The sequence below is a fragment of the Solenopsis invicta genome, chromosome 16 (genome assembly GCF_016802725.1).
Source record: "Solenopsis invicta isolate M01_SB chromosome 16, UNIL_Sinv_3.0, whole genome shotgun sequence".
Taxonomy (NCBI): Eukaryota; Metazoa; Arthropoda; class Insecta; order Hymenoptera; family Formicidae; genus Solenopsis; species Solenopsis invicta.
This window is the reverse complement of record NC_052679.1, coordinates 16,992,024-17,016,108: the sequence shown is the minus strand read 5'-3', so window position 1 is coordinate 17,016,108 and position 24,085 is coordinate 16,992,024. Positions and strand designations below refer to the sequence as shown.

The following is a 24,085-nucleotide window of genomic DNA, read 5'->3' as shown; positions in this document are numbered from 1 at the left end:
GTCGGACGTTACGTTTATATACCCGCATCCCCTCCCTCTCGCTCCATCCTTATCTAGCGCTCCTCTCTCTTTCCGTCTCTCTCTCTCTCTCTCTCTCTCTCTCTCTCTCTCTCTCTCTCTCCGTTTTCCGTACGCTGGCACCGATTTCTTCTGTCTTCCTCCGTTCCTCGTCGTTTTATTGATTGCTATTCTTAGTGACTCAGTTATCCTGGGTGTGAAACTTCAATATTGAAGTTCATATCTTTTTCTTCCCGTGACTTCAGAGGAGCGATTAAAATTCCGTTCTATCTTCCGTCTCTCCTTTTCTCTCTCTTTCTTCTCGCTCGTCTTCTAATTCGCGCCATCGACGTCGCGCACGCGATCGATCAATCATTCCTCATCGCGCTGAAATATTTACTCGCGCGAATAACTTCGGCGCCACGTTGCCGCGGGCGGGCGGGCGCCTGAAAATTTCGTCCTCCGCGGATATTCGTCCGATAAAATAGGATGAATTCCTTTCCCCGCGTCCTCGCTTCTTGCCCGCGCGCAATATCTTCAGCGCGCGCGCGATTTATCGGCATATTTGTAATTCATCGACGGCCTTGTCCGACGAAGATACCTTCGACCGATATCACTCATCATATTATCACTAATCAGTTTTAATTTATACGGTTACGACGGACATGTACGAGTGCAACTCTCTGCGAGGCTCGTTGCAAATTGAGCGCGATTCCTGCCTACGCGCTCGCGATTTTTCTTTTAGCCCGCCAATTGGAAAAACAACATGTCGTTCCTGGCAACTTGCATTCTCACACATGCACTTCCCAGTCCGTGATAATTGATCTATTCTCGAACTTAAAGACTCCAAGTGGAATTACGCAGGAGCGAACCAAGAGGACCAGAGAAACTAATAAAAATTGGATTATTTAAATTTAGGTCAACCGAGAGGATTTCTTTTTTAGATATTCTTTAACACACGGTATAATGTACAGTTAGATACACGGTGTAGAAATTATGTTGTAGAATAAGAGATAAGAACTAATCAGAAATCAAAATAAAGATAAGCGGAAGATAAAAAGAAATCTTCAGATTTTATCTTTTTTAATTAACAACAATCTTGTTTGAATATCTTCTTCATTTCCTCTTTTCCTTTTGTACTCTCTGGAACGTTCTGTATCAAAACACAGCTGAAATACTTGGAAGTAAATGTTACTTGTGACGTTGCATTCACAGTTTATTAGCCATAAAAAAGTTTCATTGTCATAACAAAATATACAATTTTTTTGAAGTTCTTTCCGTATCTTTTTTTATTAATTTGATAAGAATAATTTTTTCTTGCTGTAATTTGAATAAAGATTATTTTAGCAAAATAAATTTATATCTCACAAATGCAGTTTTAGATAAATATCTTTTTTCTCGTGAAACCGACCAACAGAATTTCATATCGTTAGATCTAAACTCTTTCAAAATATGTTTACGAGAGATATCTATTTTTTTTGCTACTTTTTATCAGGTTGTTTACGTTTAAAATGAAATATATTCTTACAGGCATTACAGAAAAAAAAAGAAAAAATGAAGAATGGTAATGAATAGAGCTGCTAATAATAGTTGTGCATATATTAAGATGTTAAGTGCAGAAACATAATATAGGTAAATGTTTTGACCGCTTAATGATTTTAAAAATACTTCTAACTGATAAACACTTACGTTTTCAACAACAAGATGTGAAGGTAAGACTGACAATTTTGTCAGTTAAAATAAAATACATTATAAAATTATTATACATATATATATCTATGTTATAATAAAATAATAAAATAATTAAGAATTATGATAAAATTAAAATAATTATATTACTAGGCCAACCAAAATATGCTGAAGGCATTTTTTTATTTAAATAATTTTAATTTTTTTATTTAACTAATAAAAAAAATGAACTAGATATAAATTTGTTTTGTAGGAAATTATGTACTTCGAACTCTACATGTTATAGCAATCTTTGCATATTCTACACAAAAATGCATATCTTAGCATATTGCATCAATAAATGAATATTTTTGTTTATTTCACTCACATAAGTACAATATGTTTACGTATTTGACCTACTTTTAAATTTCACATCATTATTGTTTCTTGAGTTAAGTTTACAATTAATTTTTCCTAACATAATAATAAACAAGACACCTGAATTAAAAATTAAACTTTTTCTTAGATCTATTATAATTAAAAAAAAAATTGTTATCAGGTTAGACGTTTGGACGTTTTGTCCTAAAAAAAATTTAGAAAGAAAATACACGTTCTGTTTCTAACAGAATTTTTATCAAGATTCTCTGGATTTTTTAACTTGGATTAAATCTAATATTAGCTCAGAAAGATTTCACAGTTTTATTTAATGTTTTAGAATTTTGATTTTTTTTAATGTTATAAGACTAATTAAATTAAAAAATAAATACGCAAACAGGTTGTTCTGTGCTATATGGAAACCTTCTATATCTAAGAATTACTATATTTACTATATAATTCCGTGATGATAGCTTCTCGAATGAAGTACGCGCGCATAACGATAAAGTCGAATTAACATTGCAGAAAATAGACAATACACACTTTGAGAGATGCGAGTATTGATGTTTTTTTAAAAAAAAAGAAAAAAAATTATATATATATTACATTATAAAAAATATATATCTTGTCATTAAAATCACAGTCTAGTTGTTATTTTTTTTGTTGATTAATGACATACTCCATTATATATACACAATACAGAACTTGCAGCAATATTGTTACAACGCATTGCAACTTAATTAAGCTTCTATGCTGTATGGATTTGAGTTGACTTAAAATCGCTGTACTTAAAACGATCTTAAATATAAGAATCGACTACGAATACCGATTTAAGTGGGAGTCTTTCATAATTAATTAATTCATGGACTGATCAATCGCATTATGCACAAATGCAATTTTGCGCTGTAAAAACTTTTGCATATAATGCTAATCTCAATCAATGACTTGAATAACTCGCTTAACCTTACGTAACAATCTCAAAATAGTCGAAGAATTGAATTTGTTATTGAATTCTCATGTCGCTGTGTTTCTCTGCGAATGATTTTCGGAACGCTTTTTGCAAGCTACCGCTTCAAAATTTTTCCATGAACTTGAGCTCCGTGCTACATAACTGAATTTTTACTGAACTGTTTGTATCTTTCATCTTTTCGATCTTGTTTCATATTTATCCTGCACTTTGAGTGCAGAAAGTGCAGCTGTGAGACAGCGCGAGGGCAGCTCGGCGGGCAGCTCTGGGCGAAGTTGGCTGGAAATCGAACGACAAGCGCGATCTATCGTACACAACGAGACTCTCGTGACGATCGTGACACTTCAGGAAGAAACGTCAGGTGACGTCAGGGTTAAATTGCGAAGCGCGCGTGTGTGTACGTTTATTTTCTCTTTTTGAGACAGATTCCAGATTGTTTTCGTCGCACAGCTGATGTGCGTGTACACACGCGCATCGTCACGTCGACTCGTCGTCGAGAATTCTTTATGACGTTCGCTTAACGCTACACCGAACGATGGCGAGTGCGAATGACAAATCGGAGAGGCTCCAATCCAACGAGGAGGTTATCGAGGAGCTCACCAAAGATCTGGAAAGTTCCTGCGTCCGAGAAGGCGGTGATCAAAAAGAGGACGGCTCCTCTGTCACGCGATCGAAGGACGCGAGACTCGACGGGGATTCCTGGGACGTTCTAGATAAGGAACGCAACGAGGATAGCGATGACAACGCACAAAATACAGAACCACTGGAGGACGTGGACGAGGTGCTCCTTAAGGACAGAGATCTGTCGCTTACGGAAAGCGAGCAGGAGGTACATTTATTTTTTGTGCATTTCTGCTTAGGATATATATTTTGTACAACTATTTTGTACAACTATGCATTGCAATCTGTCTACTTTTGTAGGTGTTGAAATGTGAAGCAGAGAATCTGAAGCAGGTGGGCAATGATCTTTTTAAGAGCGGCGAATACGTACAGGCAATATCGCAGTACACGCAGGGACTGCAAACTTGTCCTTTGGTATATAGCAAAGAAAGAGCTATATTGTATGCGAATAGGGCAGCAGCAAAAGCAAAGTGTCAGGTGATTAATCAATTATGCTGATTGACAAAATATGTGTTTATCTCATAGCTTGTTATTAAAAAGTTATTGTTTTTAGACAGAGAAGGATTCGGCGATATCCGATTGTTCCAAAGCTATTGAATTAAATTCAAGTTATGTAAAGGCATATATAAGAAGAGCGCAGTTATATGAGGAGACGGAAAAATTAGATGAGGCATTAGAAGATTTCAAGAAAGTATTGACATTTGACTCTAGTCACATAGAAGCTAATCATGCTGTCAGGGTAATGTATAACTGTTGCTTATTCAAAATTTAACTTTTTCCTCAGAAACTTGTCTTGTCAAAGATCAACTTCTTGAGAATAAAGAACACATTTATTTAAAAAAGAAGCAATTACAGTATTTGACACATAATAAGTGATTTAATTTCTAATAAAGGAAATTACTAAAGACCTTCTGTACATTTTTCTTAAAGAAGAATGAATCCATTTTTATAAAATTACATCCATCCTTATTTACTTGTACTTGGCCGTTTTCTTTACTATATTTTTGTTTCATAACAAATAATGAGCGCCACTTTTGATTTAATTTATCTTTGCTTTAAGGAAAATAAATTTATCTCTTTATCTTGAAAAATTCAAGATGTGAATTTTTTTCTCTAAAGTTGGATTTTTACTTCAATTTTAGAAACAGCAATTTTAGTGATAAATCTAGATTGTGGATATTAAAAAATTGCCAAATCTAAAAACTCAAAAATTTTATCACAAGCTATGTTTCTTCAAAAAAGCTCTGCTATAGACGATTAAACAACAGGATTATATTTTTTTAAAATTTATTAACATTACAATTGCTCGTTTTTCAGAGGCTACCTCCGTTAATCAACGAAAGAAACGAAAAGCTGAAAACGGAAATGTTGGGTAAACTGAAGGATCTAGGGAACATGGTTTTGAAACCTTTTGGTCTTTCCACGAATAACTTTGAACTGGAGAAGGATCCCAACAGTGGTGGCTATTCCGTAAAGTTTCATCAGAACCCCATGTAACAAGCTAGTTATATGTTTCTTATTCATAAAAAAAAAACTGGATAAAAGTGTCCTCTTTATCTGTAAGATATTAAGATATATTTATATATTCTACACGAATCCCATTATGAATTTTATTCCTAGCTATACAATTAAATATAAATATTAACGAAATATTGACAGGATAAAGTCAAAGTTACCCAAACTGCGAAATTCCATTAATGACTCTGCGTTTGAAGCTACTCGATAATTCGTTATCGTTCTCACAGCCGCCGGACTCAAAATAATTTCTTCGTTCAACGAACAATATATGTATATTCCAAGTCACAATGTCGGGTATCCCGCTATATTTGGCGCCGATGCTAGACCGGATATAGTCTATGGTTCAATAATACCGAGCTATATTGCTCGATAATTTTAACCGTGGCTCCTACCATCACGTAGAGGTTGAATGACTTTGTTCCATCTTGATGGGCGGGGGGTGGGGGGTGGAGGGCAATGAACGACCTCGGTCGCAGATTATAGGATTCATTACCAATCGATGCCAATTGGAAATTCAAAAATGTAAGATTAAATGTGAGATATTGTCTAATTATAACAATATCGGAATTAAAATGTTGAAGGTAAAAATATCACCCGATCGCGATATTTTAGATTTCTTTTTGAACGAGATATTAGATAGACGTCTTAATTATAAGAACAATTTATTTTGTAATTGAAATCACAGCAATTTTTATTTATTGATAACACAGCTCAACAAGAAATAATTTTTTTTTAAACGCCAGAATGATGTTAGTAGTTTCTTAACTCTTTGGATGCTGAATATAAATCTGGTTTTGAAATTGCTCTATCGCATTATAATTTTTAAGAAATCTGCAATAAAGTTTGCGAAGGATCAACGTTGTAACACGATGGAGCAATTTTGAAACTGGATTTGTATTCACATCTAAAAAAAAAAAATGTGAAACAACTAGTCTCGTTCCGATGTTTTTTTTTTCATTGAACTGTGTTATTAAAAAAGTAGTATTTGTTTCTTCCCTGCTCCCTCCCTCGAGTGAGCAAGTGCAACGAACGATCGAGAGGGTGCGGAGGGATGGGCCGGTGACGTATCACGCGCAAGCGTCTCAACGTCACTGCACGGAAGCGCCGGTGCATCGTCGAGGTCGGGGCGGATGGAGGGAGAGGAAGCGAACGAAAGCGTGCGCGTAGGCGTGCAAGGCCGTCGCGCGGTGCCGCGGGGCGCGATTCCCTGAAATCTTCCTCTGGGCGCCGATGAATTGCACCCGGATAATACGGTGGTCGTCGTGTCATTATGATATGCAGGAGTGAACGTAGTTTATATTATATTCAACTAATCGAAGAGCGTAAAAATGCGAGTGTCGGCTCGTTTGACTCGCGCCTGGAAATATCGATAAAAGAACGGAATCGATGGAATCGTGACATTTAATCGCGCGGGGGCGGTGAGCGGCCACCCCGGGCGGCTAGCGCTGATATTGCAAGGGGTGCGGAGTTAGACGAGGAGGGGACGCGAGAACGCGGCGCCGCGTCGTGGGAGTGAGGAGGGGGTGCAAAGGCAGGAAGAAGAGGGAGGGAGAGAGAGAGAGAGAGAGAAAGGGCTCGCGGCGCACGTCAGACAGACGAGGAGAGAGATACGTACGTGATACACACGCACGATGGCTGTGCGCCGAGACGGCGAGGCCAGGCCGCGACGGCGACAGTAAGGGGGACGGACGGGGCCGAGTCACAGCCGCGGGGCGTGAATACGTGTGCGCGGCACCGGGGTGCCCGGTTGATCCCGGTGGAACGCGCGCGATCGACACGAGGGATCGGCGGAACGTCGCCGTGACGACGAGAAAAGCGAAGACGGCGACGAAGACGGTGGTGGCGGCGAGCGGCTTTTCGAATCGATAATTCGAACGCGATCGTGGGCAGCGTGGCGGACGAGAGATTCCCCCAAACAAGAAGGACTTTGAACGAGTCTCGCGGACGAGCAAGACGCGGGGCCCACCCTCTCTCGCGCCTCTTCCTCCATCGCCTACTCCACCTTTTCTTTACGTGGGATACGCGACGATAGTGATAAGAGGAGCTCGCGACGGGAGCGGGCACACCGTCGCTACCTATATCCGCTGGTAACACCGGCGGTACACCCTCGGGGTCTTCCGGCTGGTGTGGAGCGGTGCGAACGGCGACGAGATGCACGGCGACAAAGGGGTAAGCCGGAACGACGGTTGCGCGCGGACTCTCCGCGTCGGGGCAAGGGGAATCGGGTCACCGGTTCGTTACCGGTCGCCCTTCGAGTGACAGCCTTGGCTCCTCGTCTCGTCCCGTCGGCATCGCGATCGCGAGACCAAGAGCTCCGAAAAGAATTGGAGACGCGAGAAAGGTCCCTTGGCGAACGAAGGTTCTCCCCCCCCCCCTCCTCTGTCTCTCTCTCTTTCTCTTTCTCTCCTTTGGACTGTTGGAAATGCCGCCCTTCGATTGCGCTTCGGTTTCGGTTGCATTCCCCGACGCCTTCTCTAAAGCGGGTCGGTCGCATTTTGCAGGCGCAAGCACGCATAAATGTTTGCACTGAGAGTGAATGCACTAAAGAGATAAGCGGCACGCGTAAAACGTAACCGGAACAGAAGATCCCTCGTGGATTTTTCCTCAACGTTCTCTCTGTTCGACAGAACGTGCAATAAAGCGATAAGTCCTTGGAAAAAAAAAGAAGACTGATAAAGTGTTTCAATAAACTGATTACTATATCTAGTAATAACTAATGATATTTCATCAGTCACTGATACTGTATGCAATATCGTCGGTCGCTGATACAGTAATCAGTTTATTAGTTTTTTTTTTTCCAAGACAGGTGATACATGAAATTTTAATTTTATTTATTTATTTTAGCGCAGGGTAGAGGACTAGCTCTATTTGTTCAGCGATGAGATTAAGCCCGGACACTGAAGATTACGACGAAATTTTTGAATTCGCTAGAAAAACAGAGAGGGGAAATTTAATTTCCGGTTCTCCGGGCGAAATTTATACGAACGAGATTTCGAGGAATCGCTAAACTCTATGACACACTTCTATACGGCGATAATAAAGGCGAGAGAAGGAGGTCCCGAGTCACAATGAACGTTCAGAGCTTTCCATCGCCGTTTGACGATCGTGAAAATTTCCGCGAGGTAGAACGTAATGGCTGTATAGCGTGCGAACCGCTCGCAAATACAAGCGCGTACAAACATCTGGTAATGGGCCCGACAGCGCAACTTCTGCGCGAAAGAGCGGCCAGCAAAAGCGAAGACATCCGGCGCTGGGTCAACATCGTACATCTCGGCGCGGTGATCTCTATATATCGCGTCCAATTAGGATTCTGTAAAGAGATATCGTGTGCCGTGAAAACGTCGTTAATTAACGCGTTTCCCCATTCGGGAAGTTTCGTCTATAAGCGTATCGATTCCGCGGATCGTACACGTGCATGGCTTTACACGAGAGAGGTAGCGTCGCACCCTTTTACCTCGACCAGATGCTTATAAAAGTGAAATTTTTATATGCAGAGAGAAAGAGAGAGAAAGAGGGAAGGGAGGGAAATTATTGGATTTTTGCACACTGTAAGGGAAAAATGGTTGATATTTGTAGTTATAATTATATGCTTAAAATAATTATTGTTAGGAGCTCCATTTTTTTAGTTATTTTTGCTGTGTTAGTAATAATCCAATGTTTATAGGTCTATCAATTATGAAAACATGTTTATTATAAATGATGATGATTTTAAATATTAATCTTCTGAGAACACCAGTAAGTTTTTGGACGACTTTTACAATTTTAGAATTTTGTTGACTATGTCACTGCATCGATCTACGAAAAAAATGGCGTCCAGAATCGATATACGAGGTGTGTTCAAAAAGTATCGCGAATTTTGAATTTTCGCGGGTTACGTATATTCGAATTTCGATCTTTTTGTGGCGTTATGTTGGTACTCATGTCTCTCACTTATGCCGACAAGCTCGGCCATTTTGAATGTTCACTTAATTGTTGACAGCTGCTTTGCTTGCACGTGTTTTGGATCGTCTTCGATTTTTACCTATTCAAAAAAATGGATCAAAGAACCTGTATCAAATTTTGTGTGAAAAACGAAATTAAGTGCGCGGATGCATTCCGAATGTTGACTGTGGCATACGGAGAAGCTACCTTGGACCGAAGCAACGTTTATCGGTGGTACAAAATGTTCTTAGAAGGCCGAGAAGATGTGAACGACGAAGAGCGTGCCGGACGCCCGAGCACTTCAACAACAGACGAAAAAATTAATGAAGTGGAGAAAATGGTATTGACCAATCGTCGAATCACCGTTAGAGAAGTTGCTGAGGACCTAAACATATCGATTGGCTCGTGCCATTCGATTTTTATCAATGATTTGGGCATGAGACGGGTCGCCGCGAAATTCGTACCAAACGCCCCTGCTCACACATCGTTGCTTGTGCGCGACTTTTTGGCCAAAAACAACACACTAATGATGCCGCAGCCACCGTATTCCCCAGATCTGGCCCCCTGTGACTTTTTCTTGTTCCCTAAACTGAAGAGGCCCATGAAAGGACGACGTTACGCTACGCTTGACGAGATAAAGACGGCATCGAAGGAGGAGCTGAACAAGATAAAAAAAAATGATTTTTTGAAGTGCTTCGAAGATTGGAAAAACCGTTGGCACAAGTGTATAATATCTCATGGGGATTACTTTGAAGAGGACAAAATAGATATTCATGAATAAATAAATAATTTTTGAAAAAACACAAAATTCGCGATACTTTTTGAACACACCTCGTATCGACTTCCGGACCGAAAAGATAATAAAACTGGTAAAATTTTTTTTCTGTATTTGAGCTTTATATTAGTTTTTTTCTGTATTTGAACTTTATTATGTAATATTTTAAGCATTATTATTTAATAAAATTTGCCGTAAAAAAGTTTTATAAAAAGAATTATAAAATTATATCAAAAGTTAGGATGTAATAAAGTAAAAAAAAAAAAAACATACGAAGTCACAGCAATTTACTTCGTAATAAATGTTTAAGTGTATATGAATACAAAATAAGCAATAAAGTTTTCTTAAATCTAACCAAAGTCGATATATCGGTTTCCGGTTCTCTGGAGATTTAATGTATAGTAAAATATAAATATATGGACCGTAAAAATAAAATAATCTATATTTTTATATAGTAAATGCAATCGTAACACAGTCCTATAAAAGTTTGTTACAAGATTGTGCATTCTCATTTCTAATATATTTTCATCTGCAAAACTCGTCGTATAAATTTGGCTATCACGTCACACAATTCGGGGAAAATATTGGAGTAAAAAGATATCAAAAATAATTTCTAGGATTTTCAAGGAATTGTAGCACCAGTATTAAATTTCGTACGCTATAACATTTTTGAAACCCTGAAAATTGTCGTTTTTCTATCTTTGATATTATTTTTTTCAAAATTGTGATGTGATAGCTAACTTTGGACGATGAATTCGTATTTAGTAAACATGAATACGTTGGAAATGACTAGAAATGACTGGTCACACGCTTGTAATAAAAAAAAGATCAATATTACGTTTGTGTAATTGTAGTGAATATAATTTAAACATTCGTTTACTATTCACGCAGTAATAATAACTAATAGCTATAATTTGCATTAAAATAAATATATAGTTGGCATCGAAAATGACTGTGAATTATAGTTAAATTATGGTAATTGCAACCGTTTTCTTCTCTCGTACATTTCGTGCGTGGGAGTTATTATTTCATTAAAACGTATCAGAGAGTTCTCTCGCGCAGGAGATTTTTTCTTTTAGCGGAGATTTTTTATCGCGAACAAAAAGTTGCCTCTCGGTGTAGAAAAAAAAGAATCGCTCGAAATAGAAATTGAACGTGCCGGTCTGTCGTAATTAATATCAATAGTAACTTTGTTGGATTTTCCATTGACGGATGCTGTAATGCTATTGACACAGCTGTCGGAACACGGTATACGAACGCTCTATTGTGGTTACAATTATTTGCGGAGCGCGTTGCAATAAATTCCGCATGCACCTATTTCCGCCAACGTGAACTTTCGCGATAAATTTAATAATCGGCGCAAAATGTTAATCGTGTAAGCGGCGGCGCCCGTCGAGGAAAAGGGATTAATTTAACGGCTTATTCTTTCGCATATTTTCAAGAGGAAAGCCGATGTAATGCAGCTTTCACGTTAATCTGATTTCGAAGATTGTGTTTACAGCGAGCGCGTTCGATTGCGCGGCTCGCATTTCGGAAATTGTTCATTATTCCCAGCAACCTATGTATATACGGCGTATGTCGAAAGGGCAAAGATACGAAGGGTCGAGAGCTTTCAAGCGATGAGGCTCTTAAGAGCGATGGATAAATGGCGGGCCAAAAAAACGTATAGAGCTCGTCGACGTTTTTTTTTTCTTTTTACTGCGATAGAAATTCGTTGCCCAGGATCGATCGCGAAGTGAGATGAAAATCGTGAATCACCCCTGCCCTTCTCGCCTCGCGACGAGAGTTCGCTCCTTCGATTCCGCGGCCGGACACCCCGTTGCATACATGTGGGCGTGTATTAATTTTGCCAACGGCAATTAGACAATCCGATATCGGTGCAGCTCGTTGAGTGCGCTTGTCACTTTTACCCTGCATTGCATATATACGCATTTACGGGATTACACGTGCCGTGTCCGACTTTTCATTTCGACTCGCATCCGGCCGGATATGTCTTTGATCGCTAATTAATGAATCGTACCCGTTGCGATTGCGTAATGCAGCGAATTATCCCTGTGTTCCGGCGGCACGCCGATGAGAATCATCCCGAGGACCCTCGAATTCCCCGCCGGGCTCCGAGGGGCGGCTTTAATTACGCCCGCGGAAAACGTTACGAGTTATTTTATCGGCGTATTTCATTACACGTATATCTCGCGTAATTAATCTCGCGTGGCGTACGTGCTTGTTAATTACGTCGAAAATTCCAAGTTTGCGATAAAATCGGGATGCGAAAAACCGGGGAATGTAATTCGTGCAATTTGGAGAATTAATTTTCTCGCGATAAATACGATCGGAAGATGAGCGAGATTGTATCGCAGTATCGGGAATTTACTTGAGCACACGATCGAAATAAAAGGTATATACACGTTTTACATGATCCATAATTTGCGACAAAATTCAAAATAGAATTCTATTTGTATCGAATTATGTATAGAACATTCAGTTGCTTCTTTGACATGGTTGGGCTATTAAAAAATATGATTACATAGATAACAGAAAAAAATTAGTATCAATCAACAATTTATTGTTTCATATATTAATGTATAAGCACGAATATCGAATCTTCTTGAAAGAATTTGATCATTTCAATAATATCCACAATTATAGCAACGTCTTATTTAATACATAAGCCACTTGTTCCTAAAATCGAGACATTATTATGTAGATGACGGTATTATCAGATCCCTATAAGCACACAATATTCTTAAAGTATACGAATATTATTAAAAATTAAAATAATATTACTATCAAATTCCAAGAATGTTATTTAATATTTTTCGACACTGTGGAAATATTTTGTTAATATTACATGTTTGCTTCACATAATATTTTTGGCGTATTACTTTAATATCCGTGGAATATTACAAAAATATTCATTCAATTTTAAAATTTGAAAGAATAAACATTTCTTCAAGTGTACTACAAAGTAATTAATAAATAGCACGTGTAAATAGTACGTTTATTTTTTACATAAACTTCGTTTCTCTTAATTACATTTAATATTCTGCGAACGTACCTAGAATGTTATTTAATATTAAATGATATTACACGCTTTCATATGGCAGTAGGTTGAGTTGTAGTTTATCACATTTACAGCTTACTGATATTTATACATTGCGAATATTTCAAGTGTCTTGTTTGTTTGCATTCTCTCATTCTCTATATAAAATTACAAATCAAATTCTGTCGCAAATTATAAATTGTGTAAAATGATCGTTTAAGCAATTTAATTCGAAATGATGAATTTAATTTACCTTCAGTGCATTGTTATTTACTAAAATCATCATTTTGAATAAAAATGTGTTTTAAAGAAATTCCATCCTGAAAGAGTTATCTGATACATTGGGTTGTTACGTAAGTTCATTCGGTCCTTTCAATGAAACATGCATTATTAACTTCGGTTTAATTAACTCTTCTTTCAGAAAAAGTAAATTAAATTGAGATTGAAGTTAATCGTTAGCTAAACGTTAGTAGACATAAATTGAAGAGTGAAGGGATTCGAGTTATAATTGAAAATTGCGTTACATATGTAAGAACACGAAATTAATATCTTTAATATTTTACGCGAAAACTCGAGTTTCTTCTTAAATTCATTTTCTTACACAAGAAATGACGAATTAAGGGGTATAGCTGTACGCATGCGAGAGAGACGAGTATCATCGATTTACCTAGCCGCGTTGTATTTGATGACAGTGCGAGGCACACGGACGGTAGTTTTGTTACCTTATGCGGTCGTGTGTGGATACGTGGATACACACAGCGGTATACACCCATACGTGTCCAAACAGCGGGACTGCCGTGTCATATGTCACCCACGTATGCGCGAGTGTGACGCCCACGCCGCGCCACGCCGCGATTCCCATTCCTCCCCTTCCGTCCTCCGTCGAGCTGGGGGCACGCGACATCGATAATCGTATAATGAATGCGGCACAGGTGGAACTGTTTCTAAACACGGCCGCGTCACAGATCGGGCTTTGAGGAACATGCCACTTAAGAGGGACGTCGATAAGCCGCGCCGGGGCCGGTGTATATAAAGAGCCCCTTTGGCGTGGCATGAAACGACGCGAGATAAAGACGATGGACACTCTCGCGAGAGGGTCTGTCGTTTCTATCACGTCGCCGAAGGTCGTTCGTGCTCTCGTAACCGGTGCGAGCTTAACGCGATGTGACTTGGAATAAAACTTACGACCGATGCGATCTCCAAATTGCTCCCATATTCACGTTTATACAGGGCTTGTTTTTTCTCTAATTGGCTGCGGATATCTCGGCCCCTATACCTATAAGCGCACGAGAAACGAAAGAGAAAGAATCCGCACGGGCACAGAATCTTGCTCAGCTGCGTTGCAAGTCTTTCATATTGCAATGCGATGTTTCAGAAACATTGTTGAAAAAAAAAAATATATATATATATATATTTATGTAATATGATTTTAATAATGTTGCAGTAATATTTTAAACATTACGTGAAGATAAATTGCTGAGATCTTATGTATAAATATTTGTGCACGTTTGTGCACATCTTTCGATTCGTCAAGCTTGCAATTTTATTGTCAAGTCTTTTATTGCATTTAAGAATGAGTATACAAAATGATCAGTTGTGTGGATTTTTTGTAAATACTAGTAGTAATTTCTGCAATTAAGAAATAAGGAAAAGAAGTAGAATTTATTACCGGAGCGATAATAGTCGAGACGCGTGCTCGGATTACTCTGATTTAAATCACTTGTTCAAGTATGCGATCGATGAAAAGAAAAAGCAAGGACAGGGACGCTAATCTACGATGGTAATCCGTTCCAGTTTCAGACGATGAGATGCAGGCCGCGTAATCTGCAGGCACGTCGCAGGAGGTGGCCTCTGCGACTGGGCCTCTTCTTGATCTACATCCTCGTGCAGTATGTCTCCTCTACGACAACTCCGTCGGCCGAGATGGCGAATACGACGGAGCCTTCATCAACATCGCCGTCTCCGTTCAATCCGGGAGACGAAACCGGGATGAAACAGATGGAAACAGAGGAAACAGAGAAAACAAAGGGATCGACCAAGATCAAGCCGGACATGCGAGATCAGACTAACGGAACCAGAAAAAAAGACCAGGAACAGACTACGAACAGGATCGAGACGTCATCGTTGATGCACGATCGAAACACCACCGTCAGCACGGTGAGTGCCGCAGACCTCCGTCGTGATATATACAACCAAGTGGAGAACATGGATTCTGCGAAGCGCGCGATTACAGATCTAGTAGAAAGAAAAACTTGCAAATATGATGTAGAATATTGGGTGCAATATACAGTGCACTCTGTTGTGTTTCTATCGACAGAATTTATCTATGTTCTGTCGACAGAAATGTAAAATCTATTAGCAAAACGCAATGATAAATATAACAGTTACTCAGCAAACGAAAATAAATTTAAATAAATTAACAATTGCGTTTTAATTTATCTGAGTTTACGCTTTAGGCTCCTGGAGTATTTCTGAATTCAAATTGACTCAAATAGATTGAAATACGAAATGCGTTATTCATTATTTTGAATTCGGATGGATGCATGTCCCCATTATATTAATTTTGAATCCAAATGAATTCAAGTACGAATTGAGCTGTTTATCACGTTGAATTTAAATGTATTCAATTCCGTATTATATTATTTTTGTAATTTAAATAAATTCAAGAAATCTGAAGCGCGAAAATGTCGATATCAATTCATTTCTGTCCATTTCTATTCATTTTCGTTTGCTGGGTATCGGCAGATATCAAACGAAGATCTACGTCTTCCGACGAATTCTACTTCACACCTGCCGCCGATATGACGTCATGTTACGCTCGCAAGCTCTGTTTAGCTCGAGCGCAATCTATGCTAATCTGCTGTGATTTTCATTCGATTCCGTCGACAGATCGCCGACAGTTCCGTTTGTTGGCGGTTTGCACACCCTGCGTATCTTGCGGCGCAGATGGACGATAGCGTCTCGAGGAAACAAGATTAGAGGTTGTCATCCGGATCAGAATTGAGATACGCGATACACGATGCGTGACACACGGTTGCATAATACCTGCTTTAAGTGTAGTGCATCGGATACCATTGCGGATTAACATACCGATATTATGACGGCTTTATATATACGTGATTTTGCACGAAGATAGAGCTCGATTGAAAAAATTATAAACGCATGATCAGAAAGTGATGATCATGAACGTTCATTAACAATGAACACTTTGAACGTTGAACATTAATGACAAACGTTTTTTTTTTCCCTTAAATAATCCTTAAGGTGAACATTGACTGTTGATACACAGCTAAGCGAAAATAAGTTTATTCGATCAGAGCTGAGATTTTTCTTAATGTTGTAAAAAACAGTTTAATTTTGAATAACAAATAGAGCAAATAAATTATAAAAAATAGGTCATTAAGTAAAAATAGAATTTTATTCGCACAACTTTTATATAGTTTATTTAAAGTGTTAACATTAGTATCAAACACATTTCCCCAAATGTTATTTACCTTACAGGGATTGTATGTCCGATACATCCTTAATCTTTTTTTATAAATGACTCAGGTCACCCCGGCCACCCAGATAACTACGTGGTCGCCATACTCCACGAGAAGACCGCGAAGGTTTAACTGTTCGGCGCCCGCCATAGAGCAGTTTCCTCAGCCGTTGATGGGCCCCGAAGCCAGAAAACACGGCGGACTCATAATACACATTCTGGCCGCTATCTACACGTTCCTGGGTCTCGCGATCGTCTGCGACGATTACTTCGTCTCGAGTTTGGACAGGATCTGCGAAGGTGAGCCGAGTGAAAGTTGTCTCCTCCGGTGATTACGTTGAAATCAATAATCCCGTGACTCGCGTTAAGTTACAGCGTTACTAGTAGATAATTTTGCACAAGAGAATTGTATTTCATCACGCAGATCTGTCGTGAAATTTTTTATTAAGAGACTCGATTCCATTTTCTTTTTACTGAAAATGGAGGTTGCTTTGGGATTCCTGATACGCGATTTCGAAACAAAAAAGACACGATCTATTTTATTTTAAATGTATTTATATATTATATATTTATTTATATTTAAATATTACAAATTTATTGTACTATCTTCTTTTTTTCTTAGAACTGAGACTGTCTCCCGACGTCGCCGGTGCCACCTTCATGGCAGCCGGCTCTTCCGCGCCCGAATTGGCGACGGTCATCATCGGTGTCTTTTTCGCTAAGGATGACATCGGAGTGAGTATCACGGTCGCTTAATCGCGCTTCGTATGCTTCGTTTGTGAAATCAAATACGAATAATCGTGAACCATAAATAATATGATATATAACTTGGTACCCGAGCAAATTATTTATTTAATTTCCCGCTGTGAGGAGGACTATTTTCGTTATCGCGCCACGTGAATCTGGTTGACGCTCGACAGCGAGACGGATGCCTCGTTAATTAATAGCGCAGAATTCGGTGATGAAATTCTCCCTTCTCGCGTTTCAGGTCAGCGGCGTTATCGGCAGCGCCGTTTTCAATATAATGTTCGTTATATCGATCTGCGGCCTATGTTCTGCGACGGCCTCCAAATTGAACTGGTGGCCTCTCTGTCGAGATTGTTTTTTCTACGCCATCTCGATCCTCGTGATGCTCGGAACAATTTCCAACGAGATCATATCTTGGTAAGCATCGCCGCGTATCTAATTGCGTCCGATCGCGTGGAGTCTTACAGTCGAAATAAAAATAAAAAAAATGCTTTTTAGGATGGAATCTCTCTTCATGTTAATTATGTACGGGGTCTATTGCGTGGCGCTCTCGTTCAATGTTAAATTGGAACGTTGGGCGAAATCGTACAACATTCCATTCCTGCCGAAAGACGACGAACCCGCCGAAGAGAGCGCCTTGGTGAGCTACAGATCCTTACAGGAGGATCGATTGTCCTACACTGGTCCCAACTCGCCAGTCACCGACCAAATGAAGAATCAAGAAGGTAACTGAATAATCCTATCTGTTTATATCTTCCTGTTCTTTGCAGATTTGAATACATCCTTCATCTTCTTTCAGGTAATGGTATTCAAGAAACGACCGAGCAACAGCAGCAACAGCAGCAGCAACAGCAGCCGCCGGCATCAAGGCAGCCCGAGTATTACAAAGCGAAGGAGCCCAATCCCAACGAAGTGTCGCCTCTCGTAAAGCCGACAGACGGCAGCAAGTGGAACTTGTTCACCTGGGGCCTCGTGTACCCTATTCACTTCATGTGCCGGGCGACGATGCCGGACTGCCGGCAGGAAAAATGGCGGAGCTGGTACCCCTTCACTTTTTGTATATCGATGATCTGGATCAGTTTCTACAGTTACATAATGGTGTGGATGATCACGATCATAGGTAATATTATTATTCAAATCGTGAGCGATCACTTTTCTTTGAGTAGAGCTATTTTTAGTGAAATGATATTCGACTTTACAGGCAGTACTCTAGGCATTCCCGATACTGTGATGGGGTTGACTTTTGTTGCCGCTGGTGTGAGCGTGCCGGACGCTCTTTCCTCGCTGGCGGTCATCAAGGAGGGTCTCGGCGACATGGCGGTTAGCAACGCCGTAGGCAGCAATGTCTTTGACATTCTAGTATGCCTCGGTCTTCCGTGGTTCATTCAGACCGCTATGATACAGCCGGGCTCGCACGTGAACGTCACTAGCAGAGGTACGCGAATTTATCTATTTTTTTAATCTCTATTATCTGCAAAACGTACATATTTGTATTCTATATTGTTCGTACATCTCGTTTCTATTAGGTTTGACATATTCCACCGTTTCTCTGCTATCCACGGTGGTATTCCTAGTAGTGGCGACGCATCTGAACGGCTGGAAACTGGATCGACGATATGGCATGGTCTTAATGGTTTGGTACTTAATATTCATCGTGTTCGCGTCGCTCTACGAGCTCAACGTCTTCGGAGAGATGAATCCGCCAGTATGTCCCAGCAGTTACTAATGCAATGACGCCTCGTCCGTTTCCGACCTTTGCTTTGCTCAAACGCGGAACGATCGTCCGGAGCAAGAGTCGTCGTCCCGGCCGATTGGCCCGCGAACGATGACGCACGCACGGTCGTAGATCGTCGTAAACGCTCAGCGACCTCGTTCGAACGTCCCTTTCCTCCTCTTCTTCTTCCTACTTGATAACGAAGACAGCGAAAAACAGAAGGAACTTAGAAGATAGCTGCATGTTGAAAAGAAGTACGATTTTTAGCTTGCTGTGAAATTGTTGAAGAGACCGTTCGAGATTTTAGATAAGAGCAAAGGGCTTGTCATTGAGCTTTCTTTCTTTCTAGGCTGTTGTAGAAAATCTAGACAATATGTGCTCGCGCGTGAGTACACAGGCATTGTATCCTGATGGTGCTATCGAAAGTAACAAAAGAGTATTTTGCTTGCTTCCGTTCGACTAACGAGTCCCAATCGATTTTTCATATTCGAGTGAAAATACGAAAAGTTTATAAATTTTCTCAATAACCTAAGTTTTCGGACAGACAATACGCGACTACCAGTAATAAGTTATAATTACTATTTGCTGACGTATCGGCGGTAATGACAGTTGTTCGCTAGAATCGGAAATCGGCATCAAATCGATCGTCGCAAAGTTTCAAACTTCTTCAATCTTAACTCTTAGCCACAGACCTCGCGCAAGATGTTGTTCGAATCAATATAGAAAAGAAGATGTGATACGTTTTATATCAGCCATATCGCGCAAATGCCTGAGTACCATGGAAGGGGAATGCGTCTTGACAATTAATCGTTTTATATCCTAACATTAGAGTAAAAGGATCCAGTAGAGGTTACGGCTTGTTAGAATAGATCTTAGGAGCGTCATATCTGCGGCTAAATGTTAAGACTGTTCACGGTGCTGTACGAATCAAAAGTCGATATCACTGACGGAACTGAAATATTCGATAAGAGAATGGGCAAGAGAAATTCTCTCTGGAATTGTCGTCGCAACGTTAAGCGCGATCCTTATATTGTTCGACGTGATTAGACGATTTTGAAATATAATACATACTTTTATATTTTTTAAAATATATTTTCTATCGCGACACGGAACGCGAGATACTGCGTGAAATGTGAAATAAGAGAAAATGTCTTTGCGTGTTTTTCGAGACGCGAAAAGTGATTATAGTTTAATTCTGATTTCGTTGTGTGCTTCTACCGCCATCCAAGTGACCGGAAAAAAAAAAAAAACGAAACTTCGCGAGATCAAAGGAGATCCCTCGTTAGCGTGAGTGTAAAACGTAAATTAATTTTTTTTCTCAAAAAATAAAAGTAAAGAAAATGCCTTGAAGCGCCACGCGAAGAACGAATCGAGCAAATTATTTTCGAGTGATCGAGAGCAAATTTGTCAATTCTTCGACGTCAATAACGCGCGGAAAATTCGCGAGAACGATGGAGCAAGCGAAATTTCAATTCGTGACCAAAGAAGACGGAGGAAGGAAGGGGGAGGGAGCGGGAGAGGGAGAGGGAGAATTGGTTCTCCACGAGGGCGAACGAGCGCTGAAAGTGACAATAATTAACGCAGCCTTATCTGATGAAAGTATCTACAACCAGCACTATTATACTGCGCGTTCCTTGAGACCGATTCGCGAAAGAGGTCACTTGTAAATCGGTAGACGGGGCAACAGGAACCTCTATCCACGGTATAATCGACGTATCTCCGCTTCCGGGATCCTTTGATCTTTCGAGCGCGCCGAAATTGGTATCGATGACGAGCCGCGGAATTCCCGGAATCGTAAGAGATGGGCTGCGTCGAAATTATGAGAAAAAAGATTCGATTTACCCCGCGTACTTCATATTCTTAATTTGGAAAGCGATAAGAAAACGGTATATAAATTAAGGTTTTAACAATGTTTAAACACACGGTGGAGATATTAAAAGGTGAAAATATTGCCTAAGAGAAATCCAGGTAAAATTCATTGAAATGATAAAAAATGAATAATTTGCATTAATACAATATAATTAATAAAATTTTCTAAACAATTTTTCTCTTATATACTATGTATATTTGAGAATTTTGTGAGCATTCCGTCGGTACAGCTCGTTGAGCTGTATTTTTAATAATTCGGCTGTTTCCTTAATTGGACGAGTCGATCTGTGAGAAATCGCAAGGATCGCGCAGACGCTTTAGTGTGATTATATAAATTTAGCGTACATATATATAATATAATGCGAAGAGGCTTAGATCGTGATAACTATTGATCGTTCAACGTGTTTGTTCACTACGTTTGTCCGTTATTGTTAGTGCGTTAGAGCGATTTATGCATATGAATATTATATTATTATTATTATATATACATATATATATTCGCGTTGCGATGCGTTCGGTGCCGATAGCTGGGATGAGCCTCGAGGTCGACTTATTCGATCTGCGGCCGAAACGAGACCGGAAGTGCAGCTGGATGTTGAGCGTCTTGGCGTCGGACGCATCGACGCACAGCTTCCAGAATTTAGGAAGCGCCGATCGACAGTAAACAGGCGCCTTAGATCTTTCATTAAAAGCGGACCAGTCTCGCCGTCGATTTCGCAGGCTCCGTACCGCGGCGTCGGTCGCATAATTCAAGGAGGTACATTGTACCTGGTGAACGAGCTTCGTTCGCGTACACGGAGAAGCGAGGGGAGGATCGTCAGGGGTGCGTGTAGGGATTTCTTCGGTCTTCGAACTAGTCATCTTTAGGCTTTAGGAAACACCTAGAAAATTTACACCCTGTTTAAAAAAAGGAAAAAGCAATAGAAAATGATAGAAACAGATTTTAACATCATTGAAATTTTATCTAATTTTATCCGTTTCAATCGGATCTACATTTAAGTTATAGTTTTTTTTTACTTAAACAGTTAAATATTAATCTGAACGTGTATATTTTTCTATAGAACTTGTCGAGTTATCTAATCTAATCTGAAAATTATGACTTTATGCGTAGTATATAATTTATACATATGTATAAGAAATATTAAAATTATTTATTTATATATAAAAACACCAAATATTACACTGAAATTAAAGTATTACACACGATAAATAAACTAAAAACATGATAAGATAATGTCGGTTTTGACAAAACACAGTCAAATAGACATTGATTAAAAATGATTACTAAATAATATAAAAAAAATATAACAAATCTGATATTTATTTAAAGCAAGCACATGGTAGAATTATATAGATTTTTTAAGCAGGGCAGAAACGCGATTAGAGATTCCGACGTTCTGAGAACTTGATGACCGCCCCTGACGAAAATAGTCGTGCGAGGACCCCCGCGATCTCGAGTATCAACGAATGGAACATTAAGGGCTTAGGTCGGTATTCATAGTCGATATTCAATTCTTATTTCAAGAGCGCGTTGAATAATGTCTTAAGATACGGCTCTCCGATTGGTTAATGTCATCTTAAGATGATACTTAAGATGGTCTTAAATATAAGAATCGACTATGAATACCGATCTTAGAGTTTCTTAGCGATCTAATTTCCGGCGACATTTCTTTTTTTACCGCGCAGCCCGAAACCGTCGGCCGAACGTCGACGATCGCTCGGGGAACCGTCGGTGTCGTTTAGAGTCAATTCACCTGTGGCAATTATTAGTAGTAATTAGAAGAGCGCCGGGCGACTGGGAGGAACCGGGGAGGAAGAGACGTGCGCGCGCGTCCCCTCATCCCCCGCTTCCCGGGACGCTGTCCGAACGTCGATCAATTCGAGGGTGTCCTTAATAGCGTGTAATCGAAGTCAATAACGTACCTTTTTAGACGTCTCTCTCATAATTGTAATTCCATGAATCGCCCGTCCTTTATGATGTTCCCATTTACCTCCAGCGGTTCCCAGAGGATCGCACGGGGAGGCCGACGACGATATTATATATATAAATATATCCTATTACATGTATACACATACACCGAGAACACTTGTACAAAACGCAGCAGGCAGGATAATGTGAGGCGACGTTACTCTGATAACGCTAATGATACGTAAAATATCGAAGGTAGAATGTGTGTGCCGGACGGCCGTCGGGCGTAGCGGGGATCAGACGTAATCGTGTTGTTGATCTACTGGGGTATAATACGTAGATTTTATATCACGACATTGTGTACTTAGATTATATATATATTACCGATATATACATATTACCTGATTAATTAAGTTTATACAGCGGTCTCTCCTCTGCCTGCAGTATTATCCCAGTCTTCGTCGCGTATTATACGTTCGAATACGTTCGCACCTGTTAAATCGCGAAGGAGAGAGTCCCCCTTTTTCCTTTTGTCGTCGTACGTTGAGTTTTTCTTAATGAGTCTCTTCTCTCTTTCCGGGATCTCCCCCAATGCCTCGCTTCGCACTTCGATTCCGCTCTTCTCTTTGCAATCAGGACGCAGTGGCGGACGCAGCCGGTTGATGGCAGCTTCGAAAGTATCATAATTATAATGAGATACACTTATATAAACATATAAGACATACTTAAAAAGAAAAGAACTGTATACAACATGAAGAAAGTAGAGATGTACAACGAATACAACGATATCGGCTGCCGCTGTGATAGCCAGTCGCCTATTCTTTACCCGTACCGCTTTCAGCCCACTCCCCCTATTGTGCAAAGTTCCCTGATTTTTTTTCTCCCTCTTCGCGCCATTCATGTGATGTCGTACAAAGTCCAAAAAAAAAGAAGTATCGGGATCTCTCCGACCTACGACTCTTTCCATCGTTATTCAAGTTTCCAGAACTATATCCTAACGCGTCAATATATCTAGTCATAGCTTATTACGACGTTATGTAAATAATTGTTCTACCAATGTCGCATAAATATATAAATATAGTATATATATATATAAGCATTATATATATATTTATAGATTTAAATATATATATTATATATATACACACATTTGGCAAATATATATACATATATATGTATGTATATTAAGAGTATACGTAGTGAATGCAGAGAGAGAGAATAGAGAAAGCCTATAAAGTACATATATATCTATATATATATACATTATACATAATAAATTTATGCGCCACCTTTCATTGCAAGGAGAGCTACGTACCGAGTGGAAACAATTTAATATTACACATACCTTGTTTAGCTTGAAAGCGGAAAGAAGGTAGACTAGTTATGTACTCTAATGTACTTAAAACGTTTCAACAATAAAGCTATTGCTACCAATTAAATCTCGAAAGAACGCATCCCCGCCTCGCCGAAAATCGTAAGTGAG

At 39.6% G+C, this 24,085-nt stretch overlaps 2 protein-coding genes across 2 annotated transcripts; both read left to right on the top strand.

Annotated features, from left to right (window-relative positions):
• The first annotated feature begins 3,314 nt into the window (after positions 1-3,314).
• LOC105203056 (tetratricopeptide repeat protein 1) lies at positions 3,315-5,278 on the top strand. Its single transcript, XM_011171794.3, has 4 exons — positions 3,315-3,836; positions 3,929-4,105; positions 4,182-4,367; positions 4,946-5,278. Exons 1-4 carry the CDS (start codon positions 3,543-3,545, stop codon positions 5,123-5,125), a joined length of 837 nt encoding a protein of 278 aa, XP_011170096.2. The 5' UTR covers positions 3,315-3,542; the 3' UTR covers positions 5,126-5,278.
• A 1,424-nt stretch (positions 5,279-6,702) lies between these two features.
• LOC105203055 (probable sodium/potassium/calcium exchanger CG1090) lies at positions 6,703-24,036 on the top strand. The gene is made up of 9 exons (XM_011171793.3): positions 6,703-7,315; positions 14,677-15,039; positions 16,432-16,663; positions 16,986-17,098; positions 17,352-17,527; positions 17,609-17,835; positions 17,910-18,230; positions 18,312-18,545; positions 18,637-24,036. The coding sequence occupies exons 1-9, from the start codon at positions 7,298-7,300 to the stop codon at positions 18,834-18,836; spliced, it is 1,884 nt and encodes a 627-aa protein (XP_011170095.1). The 5' UTR covers positions 6,703-7,297; the 3' UTR covers positions 18,837-24,036.
• The last annotated feature ends 49 nt before the right edge of the window (positions 24,037-24,085 follow it).

Coding starts and splice junctions, on each gene's coding strand:
- LOC105203056 (XM_011171794.3), top strand. CDS start 3,543: ATGGCGAGTGCGAATGACAAATCGGAGAGGCTCCAATCCAACGAGGAG. Junction 4,106..4,181: donor CAGCAAAAGCAAAGTGTCAG/GTGATTAATCAA, acceptor TATTGTTTTTAG/ACAGAGAAGGATTCGGCGAT. Junction 4,368..4,945: donor AAGCTAATCATGCTGTCAGG/GTAATGTATAAC, acceptor CTCGTTTTTCAG/AGGCTACCTCCGTTAATCAA.
- LOC105203055 (XM_011171793.3), top strand. Junction 17,836..17,909: donor CCAAATGAAGAATCAAGAAG/GTAACTGAATAA, acceptor ATCTTCTTTCAG/GTAATGGTATTCAAGAAACG. Junction 18,546..18,636: donor CGTGAACGTCACTAGCAGAG/GTACGCGAATTT, acceptor CGTTTCTATTAG/GTTTGACATATTCCACCGTT.